The sequence below is a fragment of the Parus major genome, chromosome 19, assembly GCF_001522545.3.
Source record: "Parus major isolate Abel chromosome 19, Parus_major1.1, whole genome shotgun sequence".
NCBI lineage: Eukaryota > Metazoa > Chordata > Aves > Passeriformes > Paridae > Parus > Parus major.
The window spans coordinates 5,518,685-5,546,098 of NC_031787.1; the positions used below are offsets into that span (position 1 = coordinate 5,518,685).

At 42.5% G+C, this 27,414-nt stretch overlaps 1 protein-coding gene across 3 annotated transcripts in view; it reads right to left on the minus strand.

Moving 5' to 3' along the window:
- The window catches only part of FAM222B (family with sequence similarity 222 member B), a 35,959-nt gene extending 8,613 nt beyond the window's left edge, over positions 1–27,346 (minus strand). The window contains exon 1 of one of the 3 annotated variants that reach the window (XM_033518872.1): positions 27,107–27,346. Coding sequence is in view for 2 of the 3 variants with exons in the window: in XM_033518871.1 (XP_033374762.1) it covers positions 1,738–1,819 (82 nt within the window). In the remaining variant the exon portion in view is untranslated. Of the gene's footprint in view, positions 1–1,737; positions 5,576–27,106 lie in introns of those variants that run through there. The other 2 variants (XM_033518871.1, XM_033518873.1) reach the window with 2 other exon arrangements.
- Between the last annotated feature and the right edge of the window lie 68 nt (positions 27,347–27,414).

Here is a 27,414-nt window from a genome sequence, read left to right on the forward strand (position 1 = left end):
AAGAAAGGCAATTCTGTGGATCCTGTGCCTTTCATAAAAGCAACAGCACTATTATTACAGTCTGCTTCCACCCCCCATCACAAGTTACTGTTCCATCAAAAAATGCTCATTAACTCAGCTCTGCCCTGGCCAGGGGCTGGGCTACTCATGCATCTCCAGCAGAAGAGAAATGCACCAATTAATCGTGCCCACATCTGCAGCGGGGGCTGAGCGAGGTCTGTACCAGCAGCCTCATCTTCCATATAAATCAGAACAAACCCAACAGCTGAGCATTACCACTGCCAGCCCGTGCCTGCCAGCTACTTTATGTCCTAAATTCTTTGAAATGCAGTTCCCAAAGCTCTTCACTGAGCAGGACACAGCAATGCTTTCAGCACATGGATCTGCAGATCTCCAAGAAACAGCATCAGGTACCATCCATCAGGTGAGGAAAACTGCCCAACATACCAGCATGCTGCCTAGTAAAGCTGTAATTAGCAAATACCTGATTTATGCACAGCTGCCCTCACATGAACCTCAACATTTTGCTTTCAGAACTAAGCTCTGACAAAGAAATCTCACACAATGCACAGACCTAGGCACGTCCTCACCCCACAGGCTGTCAGCAATGCTCACACTGGGAATAGGAAAGAGAAAGAAAGGGATGCCCAGACTGATGCCATCACCAGTCCTTTGGTGAGTGAAGATTTTTATTGTTGCTGACTGTCATTACAATTACCAATCTCTTGGAGCTGGCAGAAGTGCAGTGTGGGAGCTCAGGTGTGTATGTGAACTGTGTCAGTCACTTCTGGCAAGCCACTTAAGTGCAAAATTATCTTCCCTATTTATTTTCTGTAGCATCATAAGCCTCACTATATGAACAATTTAGCTACAAGTGGACTGCAAATCACTTGGGTTTAAAAAGCAACGAGTGCATCAGGAAACTGAGATCTCCCAATGCACATTTCAAACACAAGAGACAGGTCACAGCTCTAAGAACCAAGTACACAGACCTTACATAGAAACCTTGGCATTTCTGAAATTTCAGCTGAACAATCAATGTGCTACTTCAGTGATAAAGAGGAGAGACAGAGTAAGAATTAAAAAAAACTCCAGTCAGTAAACTTACATTCTCAAGCACAACTTGTTCTTAAAAATACCAGTACAACTATGAAAAAAATTACTGAAGTTATCAAAAAAGAATTATCAGAGCACTCTGCAGACATATTTTCAGAGGCAGCAAAGAGACATCAGAAAGAAGACGGAAACTTTGAACTTTAGTAATTTGGGCTAGCTCACTTAATATTTGCAGTACAAGCCCCAGGTATGTAGAGCAAGAGCTGCTGACCTGAAAAGGTTTGCATTAGACTGATCCACCTTTTATTGGTGTCTACGAGCAATTGCACGAAGGAAAGCGAAAAAGACTGAGGAAAAAATTGTGTTGAGAAGCAAATCAACTGGCACACTTTTAGCACAAAGCCTTTTCAGCAGAGAGGCACGAATCTCACAGAAACCTCACCTGCTGCATCCTGCTGTGGTTAAAATTAACCTTTGCAGAGCCAGGAACAGAGGAGCTACACACATGTGAACCTCTACAGCCATTTCTCAGAGCCTTTATTGACAGATGCCTTGAAGGCACAACAAAAGAAAGACTCTACATTTAATAGTTTTTCCACTGTGTCCTAAATGTTTATGTCACAGCGGTACCAGAGCCAGATTCAACAGTTAACCACATCCTGCAGACAAAACATCACTCACATTTCTGAAGTCCAGTGTTCATCTGCGTGTAAGAAAGAAGCTGAAAGGAGAGGTCACCTGGTCCTGGCAGACAGGCCAGCATGGCAGACAGGCACTAACACAACATGGGGCATTCACTCCTCTGCACACTGCAACAACAGAGAGACAATTCAAAGTTATAATACAAGGAGGAACAGAGAAAAGAAAGCGGCAGAGAGCCATCCCTGAGTGAAGGCCTAACCGAGCACAGATGCGCAACCACTGCTCCAGTCCTGACTGCATCTCCTAACAGCAACGGAAATACTTCAAGAACTGGGTCATCTGCAGGGTTAAAACCAAAATAGCTGCCTCGCTCTCCTCTGCTGCTTGACATACAGAGAATAATCCATAGCTCTGTCCTCACATTTCAAAGGTGGTTGTTATGAATGGTAAAGAAACCACCATTACTCATTTCACTATGCTGAAATGCACTGGTATCCACCAGGGCAACATCTCTAGAGAAACCCTGTCAGCTGCCCTTTTGCATTTAACAAAAAGGCATGGCATGCATAAATTGAAGGCAAAGTATGCAGCATTCTGCCTTGTGGCAAGATTAAGCTGCATGCTACAGCTTGTAATTTCTGTGGTCCATTAGGCTGAAAGATGAATGGCTACAACTTCCTTCATTTCAGCAGAGACTTGCTAACCTGAGCTGCTGTGGGGCAGATAACAGCAAGATGTGCACAAAGGGGCTGCAGAGGTGCCACCATCCTATTCTGTTTGGTCCAGCATTTAAGAAATCAAACCTCAAAATGGAGCACTAAAGCTCCTTGCATATAAACATGGCACAACTCCCCTCGAATCCCACCATTTGCACAAAGAGGGATCCCAACATCAAGGCTAACTGGAGTTCAAAGTGTCCAATGTTACTAGAACTGCAGAGATTTAAGTTGGAACAAGATCTCTAAAGGCCATCTGGTCCAAGCCCCTGTACAAATCCTCCTGGCTGCAGCATTCTAGAAAGTTCTGAAAAACTGGGTGACAGAACAAAGCTGGAGAAATCAGTAGATTTTTTCTCCTTGTCCAGATGTCCACAAGCACCAGTGCTGCTATAGAGAGCAAAATACCTAAGGAGCAGCTAGAAGGGCTTTGGGACTTGTTATATGACCTCCAAAACATGCAAAAAGTCGAAGGATTCAAGACATGTTAAACTGATTTAGTTTCAGTCATTGTTTCACCAACCCCAATTAAAACAACTGGGAAGGCATTCAGAGATCAAAAGGGGGGGAAGGAGAAAGCTCAAGGCCATTCATGAGAAACCACATCTGCCAAAACCTCTCAGAGGCCACTTCTGAAAGAGTCTCGCTGCTGAGACGGCACAAACAATGTGATGACAGCGATGTGACACCATCAGCACCGCCACCTTCATGCTCCAGAAACCTCTAACAGCAGATTTCTGCAGAGACCTTCTAAAGACCTGAATGCAAAACCTCACCTCAGACCACCAGCACAGGTCACACTGCCCATGGAGTGCCGGCACAAATGGAGTGAACAGCGTGGACTCAAAGCTTTCCTGCAGCACAGCAATTACTCACTGTGTACACTTCATTAGCTCCATGTTTATGCATCTCCTCAGCTCAACACGCAAAGGTTGATTAAACCAATGGCCAAGAAATCTCATACAAATATTAATTTGTGAGAGCTTCTGCATTTTCACTGAGCTAGCGCTGTCCAAAGCTGAGCCAGTGTGGCTGAGTGAGCCTGCTGGGTGCTGCTGTGACTAACAAAAGTAGTTTTGGGCACTGAATGTCAGTCTGACAATCCAGGCTGCTGCCCATTCACTCTTCCCACGCAGAGTAACACAGACCTGGTGCCGTGAGAAACACACACACCTCCTCACCAAGGTGCAGGGCTGACAGCACAACCACCAACAGAGCGTGTTTGTATCATTCTCCATTTCATTCCTAGGAGACAGCAACAATCTGAACTGCCCAAAGTCCAAGATATGTAAAACCTTGTAAAATAAATCTAAACCTGAATTTTCTTCTGATTCTCTGGAGAAGACTGAATTCTCGGAGTCTTTCAGAAATGATGACTGAAGACCTGTCACATCCACGACATCAAAGAATTGCTTGAGGAACTGAAAAGTTGCTCAGCCTTTATAGATGAGATTCAGTCGTGACTGTGGATACACAACATTCAGTGAAACTTTGCAAACAGCCTGTGGGCAGCAGTTCCTTGTCCCAAATCATGGCCAGTAAGACCAAAAAGACAAAACAAGAATCCAGCTCCTTTTAATCAGAAGACAAAACCACTGTGAGTTGTCAGAGCTTTACCTGAGTAAGCAACAGAAACACCCACAGTCAGCAAGAAAAAAAATAATAATTGTATTTTCCTTTTTTCTCATTTCATCAACTTCAGAAGGCTGGCACAAACAAGACCTATTTCTCAGTGAAAAGCAGACAAACAAAATTTAGAGCCTTCACTGTAGACAGAAAAACAGATCACACTATTCCCATATTCATCTGAGCATCCACCTTTTACTCCAACAACATTTGATGCCAACCAAGGATTCACTTCCCATCCCTGCAGGCCCAAAGGAGGTCAGTGTCTAAAACATTATTTAATTGATGGTAAGTTTGTGTGCAGCCCTGAAAGAGCACAGCCACGCTCTGACTGAGGAAGCAGCATTTCTGGCAGCAAGATGCAGGGAGGGTTTGCTCACCTGCTCCATCATTAATGCTCATTAGAGCCTGAACTGTGATGCTCTCAGAAAGCCTCTTGCTGAAGTGCCCCAGCGAGGTGCACACAGCAATAAACAGGATAATGGCACATTAGGAGAGAGAGAACAAGTGATTAGGAGTGGTCACAGCATTCACCTCAGAATAGCCAGGCTCCTGCTACATGACAGCAGTGCTTCCTTGAAGGTCAAAACATGTATTTACAGAAGCTTTAGCTCCAGTATGGAGAGCAATGTTTTAGAGAGAGCTATAAAGGCAACTTGTTCCCACAGGCAGATAATCGTTTTAGGTAATGCCAAAGGTTCATAAAAGACTGGGGTGGAAATAATAATTTTAAAGGAAATACTGGACTTAAAAAATAATTTGAAGTGGAAGCCTAAAATCGCTCTTTTAGCTTGATCTGCAGTAAGCAAATTGATGACTGCTGAGCATTAGAAAAAGAAATTCAGACTTGTATAGAAGTGCTGACCATAACTCCATCACTGAATTTCTTACTATAATTAAAATCCTGCTTCAGTTTTTCTTCTCTATGAAATCAACACCGGTTTTCATAATTGAAACCTGAGTATTTGAAAACAAACACATCCAAAATATCCTGACAAGCACCCCATTCATTTTTTCTAGTTAGAAATTAATTAACATTTATTCCCTTTGAGATACTCAGCACCTGACTGCTACTTTCTGACCTGACCCTTACCCAGCATGAGCTGACATGGACAACTCCAACTCACCACCAGCTAAAATGAACTGAAATCCCTGGCATGGGCTGTATTTGGGATTGAGGTGAGCACTACTGGCTGTCTCAGGATTGGCAGCTGGGCCCATCAGCCCCTCCTGCTTGGGTTTATTCCTTCTAATTAGTTCAGAGCAGGAGATGAACTGAACTTGGCACATCAGGACTTCTCACCAGCAGATCTGGCTCCACAGTGGCAACTTGTGTGGGCACCAGCACCTGCAAAGCTCCAACCCCTCCAAGAATGAATGGTGTGCTGCTGGGGGAACTGGAATGGAGAGGGTTTTGCACTGTACCAGGGTCAGTCACACTGTCAGCTAAACCAGTCAGCTGCAAACTGGAGAGTGATCTGACCAGTGGCACCCAGCCATGGAGGGCTATGAACCATGAAAACCTGGGGTTTTAAATTGCATTTTAAACAGATTCTGTACACTGCCAAACGCAGCACAACAAGCTCTGTCTTGAAAATATATATATAAAAAAAGATAAAGCATATCTCTAGAGGAAACCAATCATTAGATTGGAATAAATAAATAAATACCCCTCTTTGAAGTGATTTTAATCTAATCTGGCTGCGGGATATAATCTTAACAGCACACACACTGCAGGATGCTCCACGAAATAGCAGGTTTAGACATGTGAACAGATTTCTTTTTTCTCCTAAGATTTATTAATAATTAAATCAAAGCATGCTAAGCTTAAGAGGGATTTGCAGTGGTTGGGATTTGGGGGTAATTGGCACATCCTCACAATGACTATTACATTCAGCCTTACCTGCACATCATGGTGTTTTTTGGTGCAGGCAGCAGTGTCCCCTGTCACCACAGGGGCTCACGAGGATGCAAGAACTCACATCTACCCACTGCCCAAGGACACCCCTGCAGAGCTAAGAATCAGTTCCAGTAGAACTTATCACAATATTGCCTTTCTTGACTTAAAAATGTATAATTTTCTGAATTATATTCAACATTTAGTATTTATTGCCTCTCTGCTTCTCAGACCAAGGGGATCCTTTTACCACCTAGAGTAAAACCTATGTGTAAAGCAACTACTAGGAAATTTCTAACAGTTTTATCATCACATAAATGGACCACCACATATACAGCTATTGCCAAGTTTTTAGATGTACCAGCCTCTGAAGCTCCTGAGAGGCCTTACAGGGTGAGAACACAAAGGAAACAACTCCCCACAAACCACACCTGGCCACCGAAACATGGGAAACTGAGCTGGTTTAGAGGAAAGCAAGTTGGTGAAGTCTGAAGTTAGGTTCCTGAAAGTGAACACACATGTTTGAAATTCCACAATTAACTGTGGGCTTGTTCACAAAGCCGGAGGCCAGGAGGAAGCGGGGAGCATCCACCCACACACGAAAGAAAAAGCTCCAAACTATTCCAAGTTTCCAGCACCCTGGGGTCCCGAAAGCCTCTATGTGAGGGTTGTTAAAGGCTTGTGGCTGCTATGCTTTGCTTCTCCTCTGCTGTTTAGTCACAAGGTAGTTCCATATCCACCGTGAAGTTCCAGAGTCATGGGCAGGATTTACGGCAACCCCCCGAGCGCAGGCAGCACATGCCAAGTTCAGAACACATAAATGCTGCAGGCAACAACAAAAACTAACCAGGGCTGTGAAGTTTCTTTGGTACAAATGTCTGCAAGAGCTTGCCAGGAAACATAATTGAATCTGGGCCAGTTTTCATGCTCTGAGGGAAACTCAGTGTGCCATTTACCCCCCAGCAGCCTGCTCAACACCAAGGAGAATAATTCCTTTTCTCTCTCCCGAAGTAACCTAAAATGTAGGGGTTTCAAAGACTTGTTCATGTCAACAGCAGACACTGAACCCTCCTGCCAACCTCAGCATTCAATACAACTCCTTCCAGGCAGCCATGCTTTGCCTGACAGTGTCTAGACCCATCCTGCAGGCTTCCTGCCTTTTTCTAGCTCTAAAACTGCCCTTTATTCTTAAGCACTTACCAGAATGGCCCTTTCCCAGGACTGCTGAAGAGCCAGAGATAAATCTTAGTGTTTCCTGGAAGAAAATTACCAAACTAGCACTGTATTCATCACTGGCTGGTATCACATCCTCTTAATGCTTTATAAATGGAAAACTGCAAAACAGTGGGCAGAGAAGTTGCCCTCTGAAATGGCAATAAATCACAATAGCATTGAGTGGACTTGGGGATAAATAAATAGGAAACTGAACAATAGGAAATTGCCCTTTGCAGCATGGGGAGTGCACTGTCAGCACCTGCCAGCACAGGACCTTTGGCTTTCTGCATTCAGGAGGACCTTTTGTGGAGCCCTTGCAACAGTTTTAATCAAAATCAATTTTTGCTTCTTGGCATTTAACTAACTATGATTTTGCTTGTAAACCACGTCACCTTTTAGGCTGACCTCCATTTATAATGTTACTCAGTCAACAAAATTAGTTTGTTGGGGAAGGCAGAAAGAATTTAAATGCTGCCATAGCACAGCTCTGCTTCTCTCTCCGAGCTGGGATGGCAACGCCCAACAGGGAAGAAAAGGAAGCAGCTTTGGGATAACAGCACTTAAATGGAATATTGTTCATATCACACTCCTCATGCCCTAGGGCTATTACTGAAGGCTTCTAGGTGAGCAGTTTCTAGGATGCAGTGCAGTAAAAAAAGCCAAGAAGGCGGCTCTCGGCTTCAGGTATTGCCACGTGTGACATCAGCTCCACCAAATTCACTTCTCGGATAAAGCAGCAGCCAGCTCAAGGATCTTAGAGTTTAAAAAGCCTTTTTTTAGGTCTGCCCCAAGAGATTATTTTAAAACACAGTACTATGCATCTGCCGAGGAGTGGAACAGTTGGCTTTAATTGTAAGATGGATTTTTACATAGCTTCTGACCTTTCATCTAATTGAGGCCTGAAGAAGAAAAAAAAGAGGAAAACTACACGTCACTTCAGTTATTAAAATCCATCAAGCTCAGACTTTAGCCTTGGGATAACCACAGCCAAAAAATTGACTTGTAAGTAATTATCACTGCTATCTGCAATAAAAGTTAATTGGACATAATTGAACTAAAGCCCTAATCTGAATGAAGCTGTTGCTGGCAAGAAGCCTGCTCCTGCCTGCACTCTGCAAATGGAACTGCTAGCAGGAAAATGGACAAACATGAGGCTGCTTTACAGCCTGCCCACTTCAAATCAGAGCAGTTCTGCAAGCAGCTCGTCAGCTGGGCCAAGATAAAGCCATTATGAGGGCCTGTCCTCACCAAACACACCCTTCAACTACACCCAAACAGGGCGATGGCACAGAGTTTCCAACAACAAGTTTCAGTTTTACAGACTTCTTAATTACAGGTACTGAAACATAAAATTCACGTCACCAGACGCCAGTTTTATCAGCCCCTGAACGCTGTCAATACCAGTACAAATAATGTACTTTTTGAGCACGTAAAGATACCGACTCAAAAGGTTTTCACTGCTGATAATTTACCACCTTCATGCAGTTCAATAGCCTTTCCTGTTGTAGGACCAGCTTCTTTCATCTCTGCAGCAGAGCAGACAATTAGCTGCTTTCTGTACTCAGCCCATGCAGGTGGCTGGGGGAAGGGAGCGTTCAACTCAATTCCTGCTGATTCGTCCATTTATATTTTGCATTTTTGTTAACTAACAGACCAGAAAGCAGTCATCAAACCCCATGTTACTCCAGAACTTCTTTACAATTTTAATTATTAACACACTGTCCTTCACCAAAGCATATCAAAGCACTTAACAAACATTACTGAAGCCACATAACCACTCTGACACAGGCAAAAATTGCACACGACTCCTTTTACAGTTGGCTTCAGGTTTTTTGACTGTATTTATGTTAGAAGAGTGGTCTCCTGATGATGGACTAGTCTATGACAGGAGAGATGGAAGGAAGTATCTGGTTCACCACAGGTTCCTGACATAATTTTGGATGAAGCACTTAATCACCTGATGCCACAGTCACTCTTTCTCTAAAGGACAGCAGTGGGTAAGTGTTTTCTACCACTGAAGACTGTGAAGACAAATGAAATTGCAGAGCATTTAACACCACCTTGACTTCTCACATCAGGCTTACAAGGTCAAGGTCTGGGCAGTCTCCTGGGGACAAATGGACACAGATCACCTTTCTCTGTCCTGAGCACCACTTGCTCACCCCTGCTCCTCTGCATCTTCACAGCTCAGAACAGAACTTCTTAGCTCAAGAAAGCTGCAACGAAGAACCAGTGACATCAATTCCCCTTCATGACCCAAATCAGTGGCTTACTTTACTTTGCTCAAAGCTCTCACCTCTTTTTATGAGTATTTTTAGATTTAACTCTGTATTCTGCAACGTGGCAGGAGCTGACAGACAACACAAGCATAAAGTAGGTCTTGCCAGGTGTTGCACCTTCCTAAGGTGAAGGAAAGATGTAGAAAAGACAAGTCAGGATGACTATAGGGCCTGGCCAGAGCTTCAAATGAAGATTTCTGGCTGTGCTTGAAACACAAATACTAGTGGTCAGCTGTGAGACAGATAACACTTTTACCATGGGAACATATGCAAGAAATAGGAAAATCAACCTACCTGAAGTCAAAAGCAATTTGAATAACTCTGTATCTGCCTCCTCTCAATTTTCACTACACTAAAGCACTCTGACCTTTAATTAATTTTCTTTCTGCTTTTATATGATAACTTCAAACTTCAATTTTTTCATGCTGTACTGGTGAGAAACAGGGATGAAGACAGCCTGGTATGTATCTTGGCTATGTTCATGGATGCATATGGCTCCTGGGATGTTGGGGAGAGAAAAAAGGATGCTACAGCTGAACCACAGCACACACCAGGAAAACACAGCATTGTCATCAAAATAACTTGCCCTGGATATCAGGCTTACATTTTTATTTTCAAAATGTAAAACAGACTCCCTACCCAGCGCTGTAACATACACAAAAGATCCCATTTTCCTCAACAAGATACTGTCAGGCACAAATAAACATTCCTTCCTCCAAAGCACCCATTATCCTCGGGGCAAACTAACCCCAGCTTCTTGCTACATGCTCAAACAGCATCTCCAACATCACAGCAGCTCTGAAATATGGAACAAGACTTACAGACACGAGTGTGCCTGTTCTCATGTGAACATTGAGACAGGGGAAATTAAGGTTAGCTGAGATGACTTTCATCCAAAGGAAACCCAGAACAGCCCAGCTTTAACAAACTACAGAATGCTGCTCACACATACCCCAGTGGAGGTACCATACATTCCCACCAACAGACATTCCCCATCCTCTATGCAACTTCCTTCTGCCTTCAAGTGATAAGAAACCAAAATACACACTGACCTCTTTCCCATAGGGGACAGCCTGCAGTTATAACCTCAACATCCTCAGCAGCAACAGGGTTATGTGCAGCTTTCCTACATATTCCATGTGTGGGAGAAGCACAAGGTTATAATTCTGGGCTTTACTTCACCACACAGGACATGCAAGAATTGTGAGTTTCCTCATGCCACTCTTGGGCAGAATTCCTCCCTCCCAGCTTTCTTACTTTCCCAGACCCGAAAAGGAAGTTTTTCTTAGGTACAGCAAACAGCTGCCTAGGCAAAGGGGAAAGGAAACATGAAACAGATCCCTCTCCTGTGGCTGCTTCACAAAGATCACCATTTTCATTATCTCCTCTCACTCCACACTTACTCTGTAAAAGCCCTGAATTAAAGTCTTAATCATGACTTACAGAAATCCTTGTGGCTGCACATGACAGAAGGAAGACAGTTTTTCCTTTTAAAATATCGTTAGAAGTTACAGATTATGACAGTTCCTGGGTAGGAAAGCAGCTATCTTCCCCTGTTTATTACAAGCTGATTATTAAAAAAAAAAATAAAAATTTCAGAGCTAACTCTGAACAAATTTTAGCTCTATTCAACAGACAAACAACAGAGCAGTCATTTGTTAGCTATTGAAAAGTATGTTTTGAGTCCTGTTTTAAAAATAGATCCACTTGAAAATGAGAAATATTTGCAAATAAGATGAGGCAGAATGCATTATACTTCAAAACAGAAGAAAAACTGAACTTGTATATAAAGGAATAAAAATAGGAAGTGACTCACTTTTGGACCAGGTGTGCTGGTGGTGTGTGAACATGGGCTCAGGGGGAGGATGGATTTTGGTTTGCACTGGTCACACATGTGAACCATTCTGACCTGTACAATCACACTGACAGTTTGGTTTAGTATTTCTCTATCTGGACACTGAATTACAGTCCCACACATGGTGAAATTTTAACAGCCCATTTACAAAGCCAGCAGTGAAAAATACATTTTAAAGATCCAAAACTGGAGATCTTTATCTGTGCACAGTGACAGAGCTTCCTGCTGGACCACGAACACATCAGCTCTTGGATACACATCTTATCATTTGTAAGGGCAAGATAAGACTTCCTTCTGTAGTTGGAAATACTGTGTAGCCAGATGCAAAGATGAAAAGCATTTTAAGAACCTCAAACAGAAGCTGCCACACACTTACAAAAGACCCACCAGCAGAAAATAGAAGCCATCAGGTGAATACCAAAGAGCTGGACCAGACACTTGGGATGGTGTTTTCCTGTCAACCCTCACGAGGTGCTGGTGTCCTGCTGTCTTGTCCTGACAAAGACCTAATGTCCTTATCAATCCCCCAGGGAACTCAAAGGCCATCTCGTAACAACTCCATAGAAGAAAGGACAAGAAATACATTAGTTGTGAGCTACTGTAAAAAGTCTCTGCTATTCTCACTGCTTTCCTGAGAAGCACAAAAAACGGCCACTTGCACAGCTGACAGTTCAAAACAGCCCCAGGGAAAGCAACAGCAGTGTGCAAGGTACCTTCAAAGCCTCTGCACACCACAAGAACCAGAGGTTTTTGTCTGAAGACCTGATAAAACACTTCAGCACAATCTCACCTGACTCCTTCAGCAGCTTCCAACACACTATCTTTAACTGAAGTTTATATTAATGAAAGATTTCTTTTTTTCACATAAAGTTTTACTGACCACATGATGTTTTTGTTTGCTGTTGTGCATCTTTCCTCCTCTGCACTTGCCTTTTCCTTTAAAAAAAATAACAAACCAAACACACACAGAGCAATAAATAAATTGTATGGGCAGGACACAGAGGGGGCTGAAACTGTACCACAGGCAGGGAGGTCCCTCTTCATGGCAAACACAACATGGTTGTGTGGGAGAAGAGAACAAACACTGCTGCTGCAGCCTGCACCTCAACAGCAGACAGAGCACAAAGCTGCCTGCACAAAGGTGAGCTTCTGGTAACCCATCTCCAACAGCCCTGACCTCCACTGTGCAGCTCTCACTAAAATTATCCCCAGGTTTTAATTTCCAATTTGTCTTCCCAGCCATAGAATTGCTACAGTCAACAAATTCAAAAAGGTAAATTTTTCTACCTTCAATTAACTGCATTAGTAGTGTTTATAACTACGTGATTGATAAATGCTCTACAGAAACTGTAATTAATGTATTTTTTCCTTGGAACACACATTGAACCCCTTGGCGCTCAGACACTTAATGAAAAGCAATTTATCAACTTGCTTTGAACAGCTGAATCTGACTCCTTAATGCAGAGAAGGATGCACACTTTGCTTTAAGCACCACCACTCCGAGAAAGGAACGAGCACCGCGACATTCCGAATGCCATCAGCCACGGCTGGGATTTTGATCGGGATGACAGCGACCAGAGCGTTCATCTCCCTGGGAATGATTCAGTCTGGCTTAACTGGGATTCTTTCTTCCAGGGATGCAGTTGAGCAGGAGATTTGTACAGATGTGCTGGAGCAAGATGGGGGATCGGGAGCGCCTCTTCAGGACACGGGACAAAGCTCCAAATTCTCCCATGCCTGGCGTGCACGCCGGGAAACGGCAGCAGCTCCGAGTATTTCAGCCTGGACATGTGTTCAGCTGCTCACAAAGCAAACAAAAATAAAGTGCTTACCAAGTGTTTGAATGCTAATTTCTCAAACTGAGCGTTGCTTTGTATAGTTGACATATGCAAAAAAAAAAGGGGGGGGGGAGGGAAAGAAGCATTTAGGGGAAAAGTTTGACATCACAGAGTATTTCACATTGGTATTAAGCCCTGAAGGGGATTAACCAACCTTCAAAGGCTAAAATCTAAACTCCCATTTCTGAGAGTATAGGCTAGAGATTTCCAGTATAGAAACTGGTCTGTACTCCATGTGGCAGACTGAACGTAAGGATTACATATTTCCACTGCACATGTAAGTCTGTTTGCCATTCTTGCAGGGTCCTGCTCTCTTCCATTTGTCTTTTGATGCAGATAAAAGCTAATGCAGATTGCAACTGCTGATACAGAGAAAGGCACAAGACACAGCGAGCCTTTGGACTAAGGAAAAAAGGGACTCGGGGTCCAGACTGCTTGAGCACGTCAAGAGATTGTCTTTGAAATTATAAAACTAGAAATGAAAGCACAGCATTTTTATTTGATTTGATCAAAGAGACTAGAAAGGAGGGGGGGGAAAAAAAATCACATCTTATAGATTCAGGGTAGCATTTAACTACTTCACACAATGTTGGATCAGCTGATCTCATACAGATATGAATTCAGAGAAAAAACAAAGAGGTAAAGTCACTCCAGCCCTGCAGACACTGCCTGCACAGATCACTGCTTCAGGCTCTGCAAAGAGCAACAGGAACCTGTTTCAAAGCACATACTCAGCCCTCACCATGGGCACAGGTTTCCAGTCTCCAGTGAAGAGCAGAGTGAGCTCCTGTCAAATCACAAAAACCAGACTCCAAATGTAACAGCTACTTGAATAAATCACTGATTACTCCCTGTTCCACTGCTCTGAATGTGGGATAGCAGCACACTGTAGCAATCTTCCCAAGGAGGGCTTTGGACTACAAGCTGTGAAGGGACAAGACCGAAATTCTTCAGCAGAGCATCTGCTCCAGCACGTGTTTGGCACCAGGAGAACGAGGCTCTGCAGAAGTACAAATGGCACTACAGGTAGCAGCTCTGTAGATCCCAAATTGCAGCATGGAAAAACAGATACCTATTGCTGCCACATTCCCTAAGAGAACAGATTTTAAGTATCTGCTCATGGAAATTTCTAACTGCAGAAGGGGAAGCATTTAGATTGCCTCTGGGCTGAAACCATCTAGGTCTTTGCCTTTCACTAAAAATTAGGCAGAAGTCATTTTAACAAGGCAGGCAGACAACAGTCTTGTACAGGAGATCAAAAAGCTCTCCAGATGTTTATTTTAAATGAAATTCAGAAGCCAGTATAAACCAGATTTTAAACACTGAATAATCCTCACCATAATTTGCATGAGAAAAACAGGCAAAAGGTTCCATTCTACTGCTCTGAAACTCTCCAGAAACATGCAGGGTTGGATTTTGTTCTTAAGACTCTTCAGATAAGAATCTGAAACATGAACAACTCCAACAACTCCACACTGCAATCTGATGGCTGTTAAGAATATTTTTCCCCTGTGCTGCACACTTGGATGCTCAACACATACAGACAGGGGCATCCCATGTGAAGGAAGTCTCTGACCTTCCTCACCAAGACTGTGCAAAATTATGGATTGAAAAGTGTCTAAAAATGTCAGTCCTAAATCTTAAACTTCTTCTCCTCTTGCTCCTTTCACTGAATGCCTCCTGATTGTGCAAAAGCAGAATATTCAGGCATCAATCTAAGTAGTTTGGGTGTTACGCTGACAATGTCTCTGGAGAGGGGAAGAGAAGAGAGGACAGATTTCCAATAGCTCAGACACTTCCCTGGAAGCAAAGCTGCTACACAGCAAAGAAGATAAATAAAGAGGGAAAGTAACATGCCAGAGAACTTTCACCAAGGTCATGTCAGGATGCTGAATGCTCCCCATCTGCAGGGGAAGATTTAGATGCCTGTTCCACCACACATATCCACTTCCCTGTTGGCAACAACAGCCCTCATTAAACCAAACCGGTTCTAACCATGAAAGAAAGGACATTGGGAAGATGATATTAGCTAACAGATGCAAAAGGAAAATCCAACAGAGGCAGTTCTGGATGGGTGCCTTCTGCAGCAAAATACAGCCCCATGACATGTGCATGACCTGGGAACAGGCACCACAGGCTATCCCAGCCACAAGGATGGACAGCTCTGCTCTGATCAATGCCAACAGCTCCTGGCTTGCAGCAGAGAGGAGATTCTACACCCATTCACCCAGAGCAGAACAGGGATCCCATCAGGAACAGGTGCTTTTAGGACTTTGCTGCTGCACAGGATGACCTATAGGCTGCAGTTCCTCCTTGCTTTGCAATCAGGGCTGTGGACATGTGGCAGAACCCTGTAGACAGACCCTACCATGAAACAACAGCCCTACCCCCCAAATATTGTATCAGCTACTGCTGTGCCCTTAACAAGAGTGTTTCTTGCCCATTTCAGCAATCTGAAAGACACGCTGGGCAAAATTTCAAGCTATGACAAAGTGATCTTATCACTTCTGTGCTGTTCTCACTACACAAGCCCCTGATTCAGCAGCACATAATAAAATCTTCATTTGCATGAAAAGCACTCTCTGATCACAAAGTCTTCTGTTCGACAGCCCTCTTCCCATCCACAGTGTAGAGATGCAAGCACCACTGTCATTTTGCCTGTGGCTGAGGTGGAATATTTTATTTTTGTTTTATTTGGAGAGGCTCTCCATGTTTTAATGCCATCTTTTTCTTAAAAAAAACAGTATTTTTGAATAACACAAAAGCTGCACACATCCCAACTATGCAAGTACTGCGAAGTTCACTCACTACGCTCAAACCTGTATTTTTAATAACCGTGTCATGTGAAGGACATTTCATATCAGCACAAGGTGACCATGAACAGTTGTAAAATGTCTTGTATTGAACAAGTCCAGCCTTTTCCAGTCTGCCTTTAGAATGCTTGGTGTCACGACATACAACACTCAGAGGATGAATTTCAAAGGAAGGGAAGGTGTAGCCACGCAAAGAACAATGCACTGCCCACAAGATTAATTGCTGTCATGGGAAACCAATAAAAACAAGTATCTTGTTATCTTTCTTTACAAAGGGACTGTTAAAGCTTAACTATATTAGGAAACTTTTTCCTTTGGACTAAACCATGAGCCTAATGTATGTGGGCATCCCACATGCCAGCATATGCAATTAATTGGCTCTTGTCTGATGCTGCAGGAGAAAGTACAATGCTCCAGAGGCAGGATGGAGCTTTCACACAACCAGCTTCTGCCCTCTCCTGACTACAGCTCTCTCACCAAGGCCAGCCCCAGTTCCCTGTCCCGTGCCAGGTGACACCACCTCCCATTTCCACCTGTTAACCATGCCCCACATACGCACCCCAACATCACACCCAGCTCCAAGCAAACTCAGCCAAAGCAGAAATACCTTTCATCACGTCAGCAGTGCGGTCCCCATTTAGAAACGCTTTCTTTCACGTTAATCCAGTGCCAAAACATGGTGGTGTGGGCTGTGCTGATCCAGAAACGGTGCTAAAGATGCTGCTGCCTCCTGTCTATCACCGCACGCCTCATCTCGCGCATGGCCAGGCAGTGACAGCCCTGCGACAACAGGCACTTTAAATTGGGCAGCTCAGCAGCACATGTACACTGAATTTTTGAACAAGCTATTCTAAGCTGCTTTGCTAGCAATTTCTGGCCTGTGCAGTTTGAAAGCGCACGGTTCTGGCCCTCACAAAGAGCAGACCTGTAAATGACATCTTGAGGATTAAGCTGATTGAGATGCAATTTGCCTAGCAACCATTCATTAAGCAGAGTTCAGAAACAGGCCAGCAATCTATTCCACCTCCTTATCTGAGCAGTAAACAGATAACAGTCTCTACTGTGTCCTCTATGCTCCAGTTCAGACACATTGTAAACAGATTTTTCAGAAGTTTAAACTCCTACGGTAAACCTCCGAGAACAATCCTGCTCTCCAAACACGAGGGATTCAGCTTCACCAAGTGTCTTACAAGCAAGAAGGAGGGTAATGCAAATCAAATTGTGAATGCATTTGCAGTTCCTGTGCCTCCAATATTTTCTCCTATCAAGCACTAAGAACCCATCCCAGTCGTTAAAAAAAAAGTTAAAAAAAAAATCTTAATCACACAAGCATTTGGCATTGCTATACTGATCACTGAAAAAAACTCAATAAAAATCTTATTCCCTTCCCTCATTTTCTGCAAGGAATCGATTGACACTTACAAAGTCTTTGATAAAGGCTCCCCCGCTTTGGAGAAGAAAACAAAAGTCACGTCCTCCCTCCCATTAAGCATTTTTTCCTCATAAAATAAGCAAGACAACATAAACGTCATGAGTGGAAATCAAACCAGCTATTTCAGCTCGAGAATTTCAGCTGAAAAGATTAAGTGAAATCATGATTTTGCATAATTGTTTCCCTGCAAGAAACATCCTATAATATCCCATTCTGCTCCAAAATTAAACAACAAAGATTAGCATGGACGTATTTAAGACTATATACCTGAATGGTTTGCTTTTGGTGTAGAGTTCTTCTGGGAAATCACTGTGACATACAGCATGCTATTACAATTAAATATGCAAGAAAGAAGAATTAAACTGACTATGAATAATTAATACCCTACAATACTACTTCATAAGGAAAAGTCTGGCTGAATATTCCCGCAGATGAGATATACAAAAACACGAGGCACAGCAGAGCTGGCAGCTTTACTCCTATGATGGGGTTTAAAACACCAAGTAACTTTATGGCTGCTACTCAATTCTAGAGAAGGTGCCAGCCATCCAAGCCTTCTCCTGCTGGATTCCCATCCAGCTTCAGAAAAATGGGATAAATGCAACTGTTGCAGTAGTTGCTGCACTGCTTATCTATGTCCCGGAGGTAACAGGCTTCCCAAACACTTTCCATTAAAAGGTATAAAGCAATTATCTGACATCCCAGTAGGGAGAATAAAGCAAATATGATGCAACAATTGCTTAGGTGATAAGATCACACTAAGGTTGTGAGAAAAAACAATTAAAAAGGGTTGCAAGAGCTAAGGAATGCAGCTTACTTTCCCAGAATCTCTCTTAAGGACAAAGTTACCATCAGCTTCAAGAGTCAACCTTCCTGTTTCAAGTGTACTCTTTGGGAGGCTGCAGAACATCAACTGTTGCAAAGCTGAAAATGGCAATTAAAAATAGTCTTTTTTTTGCACAACATCACCCCTAAATTGCATAGGGTAGTATTTACTAAGTCCTTGTAAAATTTATATCCAACTTTTGGCATTTTCCATCAGACTCCAGTTGGGTCAGTGCAATGATAATTGACACAAATACATTTGTTGCACATTTTTAGCTGGAAATGCCCAGTTCTCCATTTATCCATGCATGGCACACCCAACAACCCTTTTGGGGAGAGAGATTTGAAACCAACACTTGTGATCACTAAAGTGGGACATGGCACTGCTACTGTAATTGCTGAAGGTGACAGCATCCCTCTGCTCCTAGCCCCATATTGCTCCAGGAGGGTCTTGTTCCTGCAGGACCCAACACTCCAGAGCAAACATGAGCTGAGGGTCTTTCTGGGCACAGGCAAAGCCATGTTCAAAGTATGCTGGCTTAATACTAATTTTCTATTAAAAATTAATAGGGTTAAATGAAGCTTGCAAGCCTATGGGCACCAAGGCAGTTATTTTGTCGACGCACTCGTTGCCTGCAGGAGGGGGATGTGAGGAATGGGCTGCAGAATTCCTGCAGGATCCATGTGGCTCCTGGGGGGAACATGGGCCTCTTCCCTACACCCCCAGAGGGAGTCCAGGTTCCATCAGGGTCACTCCATCTCCTGCCCAGAAACTGGTGGGGAAGATAAAACCCTGATGAGATCCTGGTGAAAACCCCGCTGTATTCCCAGCCTTCTCTGGACACTGCCTCTAATCCTCACCCCTTCCCCACTTCCCAGAATCAATTCCCTTGCCAACAAGAACCCTGCAAATATCAGTTGTTTACGTAAGCTTAACCATCAGTCCCTATTAATTTTAATGGAATGAGAAAAAATTAACTATGGTGCAAGCAAAAGGATTGTATCTGCATTTCTAGTTTTACAACAAAACACACCACATGGCAGGATTTCCAAGCACCTTGCTGGGAATAAAATAGCCAATAGACTGAGGCTTCCATTTGGAGTGGTGGATGCAAGAGCAACCAGCACTGAGGCTGACAGAGCTAAGGGATGAGGACATGAGAATTAAGAGAAATGAAGTGACATACGCGAATGATGATAACAAAAATGGTAATAATTAGAGAAACAGTCACCTTAAAATTTTAAAATTTCATGATCTCTCCTACTTTTTAATGGCTTAGCCTACTTTTTCCAACCTAATTTGCATGATCAAAATAGGCCTCCTGCCAGGAAGCATTAAAATGGCAGCCCCCCATTGAGACAAAACTCCCTTCACCATACGAGACTGAAGGACTAATAACTATTCCTAAAAACATTTTAAATCCATTAACGTTGTTTAGCAAACACTTATTTAGAATTAGTGCTGCTGTAAGAATTTGATTGTGCTCTACTAAAGTGTTCTATAAAAGCCTTTGAGGGAGGAGCAGGTCACTCCCAAACACCTGTGCCACCTCCAACCCTCTCCAAAAAGCTGAGCACCCTTACACTCCTGAATGTTCTCCATCCCAAAACCCCAAGCATTCTCCAAGATCAAGCAGACAGTTCCCAACAGCTCTTCAGAGTGCCAGGCTGGGAAGGACCAGTTGGAAGGACCCTCCAAGATGCTCAGAGCAGCCAGACCAGAGGACACCATCCCACCAACCTCTACACTTAGCAGTTAATTCCGTACACCCAAAACCCCCAGGTTAGTATAAAAATATAAACCAAATGAAGATCTGGAGTCTACAATACAATACAAATGAAGGTCTGGATTCTAGTAGAAATATATGGTGGTTTATACAAATTTGTCCAAGCTATGCATTATCCTTTCAGCGCCATCTGCACAAAACCAGAGTTTTATCTAAGCACTGGACACTAAAATAAATAATTTTCTCCATATCTATGATCTTGTTGGAGACAGACGCCACAAACCTGAGAGCTGGCTAGTGCAGGCTTGTCTAGTCATAAATAAAATTACATCCACATCAATATGATTTCTTTTTAATAAAAAAATAAGGCAAACCAGGCTCTTCATATCGAAACAGGCTCAGCCAGCAGTCTCCATGCCCACAGAAGACATCATGTACAGTGTGAAATTCTCATTTCCCCTAGTAAGAAATACCACTACCAAAAGACACATTTTAATTGCCACAGAAAATGAAAAGTACATGCTTGTTCTGTATTGGATGTATTTATTGGTATTTAAATTCAGGACTACAAGTCTCAGCAGGATATTTTCTGGTGACTTTAGTTTTTTGGAGTGTCCATGCCCCAGCAGACTTTTAAGAGTGAATTTGGCTCTCCAATACAACACAAATGAGTCATATGTGTCTGTGCATGAACGAGGTTCTTGGGTTGCACTTCTCAAAGCATCTCGTCCTGAGTGTCCCCTGTGAGTGGGGACCTCACAGTAATTAGCACAATCTGATACTGGAACCTCAACTAATTCTAACATTGATCCCTCAGGACAGCACAGCCCAGGATCTGAGAAATGTTTGTCCCAAAAGACCCTCTGTTTCTACCTTTCAAAGTCACCAAAGGCTGGTAAATAAATTATATTCTCCAAAAGCTTTGCAAATTCTTTTCTCCTGCCTGGATACATTCTCCAACCAGCAGCCACAGCTGAAGGTTTATACAGGACCACTAAAAGCACCAAACCTGTTTTAGTTTCTTATACAGAACAACTTCTAACATCTGCAGTCACTGCTGTGAAATTGCAAAGGATTTTATTTGCCAAGTCAAGCTGTTGAAAGGACAGATTATAAAAAATAAACACTAACTATTTTTAGATCTAACTTTCCCCCACAGACTGTGTTTTATGCCCTTTCACTGGAAATGTTACATCAGAATAAAATCAGATTTAATTGGCTCTTAAATAACTGAGCAGCCACTTTAATTTTATTTCAATAGCAATAATTCATAAATCAAGCAGCTGAAATCCTAGCACAGAGTGACAAGTAAATAGGGCAGAACACAGTGAAGAAGAGCACAAACACCACATGGTGAAAGGTGATTTTTCTCAAACTTCACGTGTCACCATTTTATGGACATCACAAAGGGACTACCATAAAGACTTGAATCTCAAAACCTGTCAGTTCATAGCAGTAATTCCTTAACAAAGACCAGTGGATGATGATCCTTGCCCAACTGGAACTGCTAGGAGAATAGCTGGGATTTCAGTCATGGATGCAATTTCCTTCATGCACACTAGATGGAAGTATGGAAAAATCTTAATTTTTTCCTGTCTCAAATTCAAGTGGTTGAGATATTATATTGGACTGTCACATTCTGAGATTTTTTTTGACTCTTCATCAGCAACTTCACTCACTGATAAGCTCTAAGTAAAAAGATGCCCTTTTTTACAAAGCAGTGTTGGAAATTAATAGTAAACATAAGAGAACATACAGCAGAAATACTAAATATATTATTCAGGCTAATTTCTAAAGTATATATATTCAATTTCTAGAGTATTTGAATAATAATCACTAATGAGATCATTCAGAGACACTGAAGTTACATTTTTTTTAAACCTCCAGGTTATAAGAAACACCACCTTGTCAATGAATAGAATCAGGGAATAGAAAAGTTATAAAAGGATTCATAAATGCTGCTGTAGTTTTGACAGTAAGAAGACCCCAATAGATTTGTAGAATGCAGTGGGAGAAGTACAGGGAAATAGAGAACCTGAAGTCTTGCAGAACAAGCAGATCAGGGAGCAGCAAACCTGAATGGGATTAAATTACACACAAATCTCCTGAAAGCGATCTTAAAAGTGACTTGTTCCAAAACAATCCATTTCTAAATTTAAACTCTAACGAGTTCACAGACAAAAAAACTAAATCAGGCAATGATGTGACCGGGGAAAGGTGCTGGAAGAGCTGTTTTCCTCCTCCTGCTTTGGTTTTTTCATATATTGATTTTCCTCCACGCTCATTCACAAATGCTCAGCAGAGCTGTGAACAATTTAAAGTCAAGGGATGCACGAATTACCAGCTCCAGGAACACACCACCCATTCGAGGCAAAAGCTGAAGGCTTTGCTGTAGCTGAAGAAAATAAAATCCAACCCAGAATCAGAACACACTGATGAGCTGGAAGAGAAGGGTGAGCAAATCCCTAATTTTCCCTGTCCACAACAAAGCCAAAGCACACGACATTCCTTCAGCTTAGAAGACAACAAATTAAGAAAACCAGTGCCAGAATAGAAGGATGAATGAAGAACAATGTTGGATAAAAGAATATAAAGTAGGCATGAAGGGCTCCCTTTTCCAGATGTTAAAAAAGACATGTTGTTTTTCATTCCAGGTTTAAAAAAAGATAAGCAGAGGAGGAAGTTTACTCTGGAGAGTGGGAGCATCTGCATAATTTTTGGAAAAAGGTTTCTACAAAGATTTCCTTCCAACAGAATTTAAACTGTATCTATACATATATGTATAAATATATGTAGCATTGGCTCAAGATAATAACCTTACAGTATTTTTCAAAGTGTTTTCCATGCAGCAACTGCCTACAGAGAGGAACAAAATGAGTGGCAAGGGACAGCCACAGGAAAGGGCAGGACTGTGAGACACATCCTCCAACATGCACACTCCAAGTTTAATAACACGAAGACAAGGAGAGGGACAGCAGGATACAGCAAAGGATATGCTGGGGCCAGGAAATGAGAAAAGAATCCACAGCGCTCAGCACTGATTTATGGGGTATTTTACCAACAAAAACTCATAGGAATATTTTTTTCTGCATGTGTAGGTCCCACCTGACCTTAGTCAAGCCAGGGAGATTGTCCCAGTATGAGGAGGGAAATAACAGTGAACAACTGGATGCTAGATCCACTCTGAAGAGCAGAGCAGGGCGTTTCACCTCTTTCCACTTGCTCTCCCGTGGTTCCCAAATTAGAAACAATCAGAATCCTGCTAGAAACAATATACAGCACCTTAATTGGGTTGGCTGCACTACAGACGTCAGCAATGTATCACTTAGTAGATCATTTTCTGCCTGTTTTTTTTTCCTTTAATACTAAAAATAGCTGCACTTTCATGGTTCACCTTTTCTATATCACCATTACTACAGACATTGTAAGAAATTAAATGTTAGTAGTACTCATTGCCCACCAAAGATCCTACAGGATCCACACCTGCTGCAGGCAGGACCTGTCACCTAATTCAGCAGAATTGTACTTAAAGATTTGTCTCAGAAACGTTGCATCTACAGAGAACCTGTTTTCTAAAACATTTCCCCCTAGTACACCCATCAATGCATCTGTTTAAAAGCCTGGAACAGTTCAGTTATCTCTAAATACATAACAACCCAGTGCTCCACACATTCCAAGTACTCCAGAATCCCTGCATGGGACCTGGGAATTCACATGAAAAATCTTTCCCAGTTTTCATCCCCAAGTGCTACACCCCTACTATTTCCTACCAAATCCACACTGCAGCCAAACTACATTCCTGAGATATTATTCCAAGAATGAAACACCATCATTTTCTTCATAAACCCTGGAAACTTGGACTAATCTTCATACACACCATAAACAAGTTAAGCAATGGGAATACATAAACAAAGCATAAGTCTTAAGCACAATGGGGGAATAATTATAGCAACAACAGAACAAATACAAAATGAGTGGGGAGGAATGCAGAGACACCCAGACAGAATATGCTGAAGTAAGGAAAAGGGACCTACAGGATCTATAAGGTTGGACCAGCCATGAGCTACAGCTGCTGGTTTTTCAAGTGTTCATTTAAATGAAATTACTAAAACCACAGAAACCAGAAGCAGATGAACACAGCAGTCTCTGTCAGCTCCAGCAGGCCAAGCTATGCCCTGCTTGGACAGTAAAATCAGCTTTTGAAAGATTACAATCCCTTGGAAAAATATCTCTGAGTAAAGTTCAGAACAACTTTTCTGGAAATCAGCCAGCAGAATGCCTGTTCAGGAGCTCTGTTCCTCAATCGGTATTTGGAAAGCTTTTTAAGCTTTTTTTTTTTTTTTTTAAAAGTAGAAAGATGAATAATGTGACATGTAACTCATTTTAGCATTCACAGTCAAAGTAACAATCTGCAATTAAAATAAAAAATTGCTCTCATTTTTTGGAGTGTGTGGTAAAGATTTTAACACAAATCACAAAATACAATGGGAAAATGGGAATGTGGCATACCACACAAGGAATAAAAAAATCAATTACTCATTTCACTTCCTAGTTTGAGAATGCTTAAAATTGTTTAAACATTTCAAATGCTGAAAATTGAAAAGGGTGGGGTGATAGACTCATTACAGATGCAGAAAATTGTGAAACTTTTACTCATCCTCAGGGGCATCTTACTCCCAAAACTCTCTGAAGAGTCAGCAGGCTTTGGATACAGTGTACTACTACACAACAGACTGACCTGTTACTCACCTGCTGGGTGTAGCATTCAGTTAACTGCATGTTCTTAAAGTGATTATTTAAAAGTGCTGATCATCTGTTAAATAACTCAAACAAATCGGGCTGTGGTTACCTTCCTGGTGGTGTACTTAGCAACTCTGTAAATCCCAGAATCCTGCAAGTTACTTTACCTCTCACTTCATAAATCTGTGACTCTCCTCACTGTTACCTCACTGAAGATGAGTCAGTCAGGAATATATAGGATATAAAATGTTTTGGTGATGGAGGTTTTTGGAGTGGGGCCAGCCAGGGCAAAACTTTCTACTTCCTCTTCTCCCCATCTCCTTGTACTGGCAAGTAACAAGTCATGGTCAAAAATGAAGAAGAGTGAAAATGAATGGCCAAGCCAATGTGAAAAAGTAAAATAATGCACTGGAAACACTGATAAAAGTTGCTATCCCACATGCAGGCATTTCAGCAAGTGCAGCAGAGGACACAAGTTGAGGCTCCTGCACATTGTCTGAGCCTCTGGGAAACAGAAATACTTCAGTCCTTGACAAAAACCTTTACTTCTCTTGATCTGGTAACAGCTCCCAGAAGCAAGCACAGATATGAAAGCTTATCTATCAGAGGACAACTTGGAAACAAATACAAATAAAGCTTAAATGAAGGCAAATAGCCTGCCAAGCTGCAGAGAACACAACGGTTCCTTAATTTCACATTTGGAGAAAAAACAATACTATGTGGACATTCTCCAACATATTTTTAATGTTATTAACAGAAATAGCACCCCAGGCTGTGCTCAAACTGAAAATGTGTGAAACTGTTTGCAATGTGAAGTGAAAAGGGGATCAAAAATACCATCTTATTAAATGGCATTTATCTGGTGCTAAGTGAATTATTTATTCAGTTGAGAAGTTCACAAAATGACAGGGCGGTAAATGCAAGCAAGGTCACTACTTCATGCCAGTATCAAAGCTGATCCTTAACAGAATTTAAGCACCTGCCTTTTCTTTTATCTCAGCACAAAATGAGATTTCTTTTTTTTTTTTACACTTCAAAAGCCATGTAACACAACAGAATATATGCCAAGCATGCAAAAACAGAGTATGCCAGCATCTTTCAGCAATCAGCTTTCCCTTGTCATCCATTATGTCAGATTTATCTATTTTTGCTTAATTCTTGCTCCAGCAATACGCATCCTTCCTCTCTCCAGACTATCAGGCTGGTTGGGCTGGAATTCAATACAGCTTCTTAAAATAGTTGAGAAATATTGAAAATATTTGAAGCGATGCCTGTGAATTACAGCCAATTAATCAACTCCTCTTCCAGCTCCTGCTCGACCTGTGCTCCCCCAGACAAGGGCAATTCTCATTTCTTCACTCAGAAATTCTACCCAGTGTAAATATCATTTGAAAATACACAGCCTTTCTTTTATGGAAGCATTTCTCCATGAAAGCTTAGATTCTGTGTTAACTGCAAACCTTACCCTCTGACTCTTACTCACTTTTGATCCAAACCTTCCTCTGCTGAAAATTAATAGCGAGTGCATTTGCTTTCAGGTTTGCTTTCTGTTATCACTGCTTTTCCTCTCCAAGTGTCCAGACCCTCCGGACTGGCTTTACAGGACACCAGACCCACCTAAAAGCTCTTCCTGAATCCTGCACTCTGCTGCTGGCTGCAAAACTCTGCTCTCTCGACTCTTAACACCTGTAAGACGCTTGAACATCATCCTTCCTCACTGCTTTATGCACCCACTTAAACTAACAGACTCTAACAAATTCAAATTCTTAAAAAGCCCTAATTAGAAATAAACAAGCTGAAAGGAAAATGCAACTCTCGTCACCCTGTTCCCTCACTGCCTGTGGAGCACAGAATTTTCTCAGCCGGCTGCTGAATCAGACAAAGTTTCCACAGTGCAACACACACAAAATCACAAAGCCCCAACACGTCCAGGAGGATTTATTCCATCACAAAGTCACTACCGTTGCTCCAGCACAAATGACATCACTTAGGAACCCAACCTCATCTCCTGAGAGCTCCCAGCTCCCTTCTCTCCTGCAGTGAGCAGAGCAACAAAGAACCGGGCTTGTGCAATAAAGAAGAAAAAAGTATTGCTGCAGAAAGTTTCCCAGAAAAACTTATATTTTCTTGAGAATGCGACTAGAGAGAAATTAAGGACTGTAGTAAGAAGTGAGTAGAACAAATTCCGGTTGAAGTAATCAACCTGCATCTGTGATTTATCCTAAACTTGTACCTAGTGCTACCAAGGGAGGGTGAGACGCAGATGAGCCCTCGCAGGTGTTGGTCAGGGACGTTCACACGCTGCAGAACCAAAATCATCTCAGTACTTTCCTGCACGAGTGGAATGAGAGCTGGAGTCCAGCTCTGCAGTTTTCTTCTTCTTCTTCAGACACTTGAAAATTGGTTGGTAGGGAATAAAAACGACCGATGATTTATCGACGTTACCTGTTCCCTGGCCATGGGAAAGATGGGCTTTGAGGTCCCTTCCAGCCCACACCAGCCTGCGAATCCCTTGCAAAAAGACACTTTTCTTGGGAAAGAATCACACAAAGGACGTGCTCGCACTACGACCGCAGTCCCCCCTTCCCCCTGACGGCACTTCTGTCGCGATGGCTGACGCACTATCGCGACCGCGGGCCGTGTGCGCGGCACCCAGGGACAGGTACCGAGGGCGCCGGGGCTACCGGGGGGCCTGGGAGCTCCGCGCTGAGCGGGAGAGACCCCGGGGAGGCGGGGTGGGAGCGAGTGTCGCG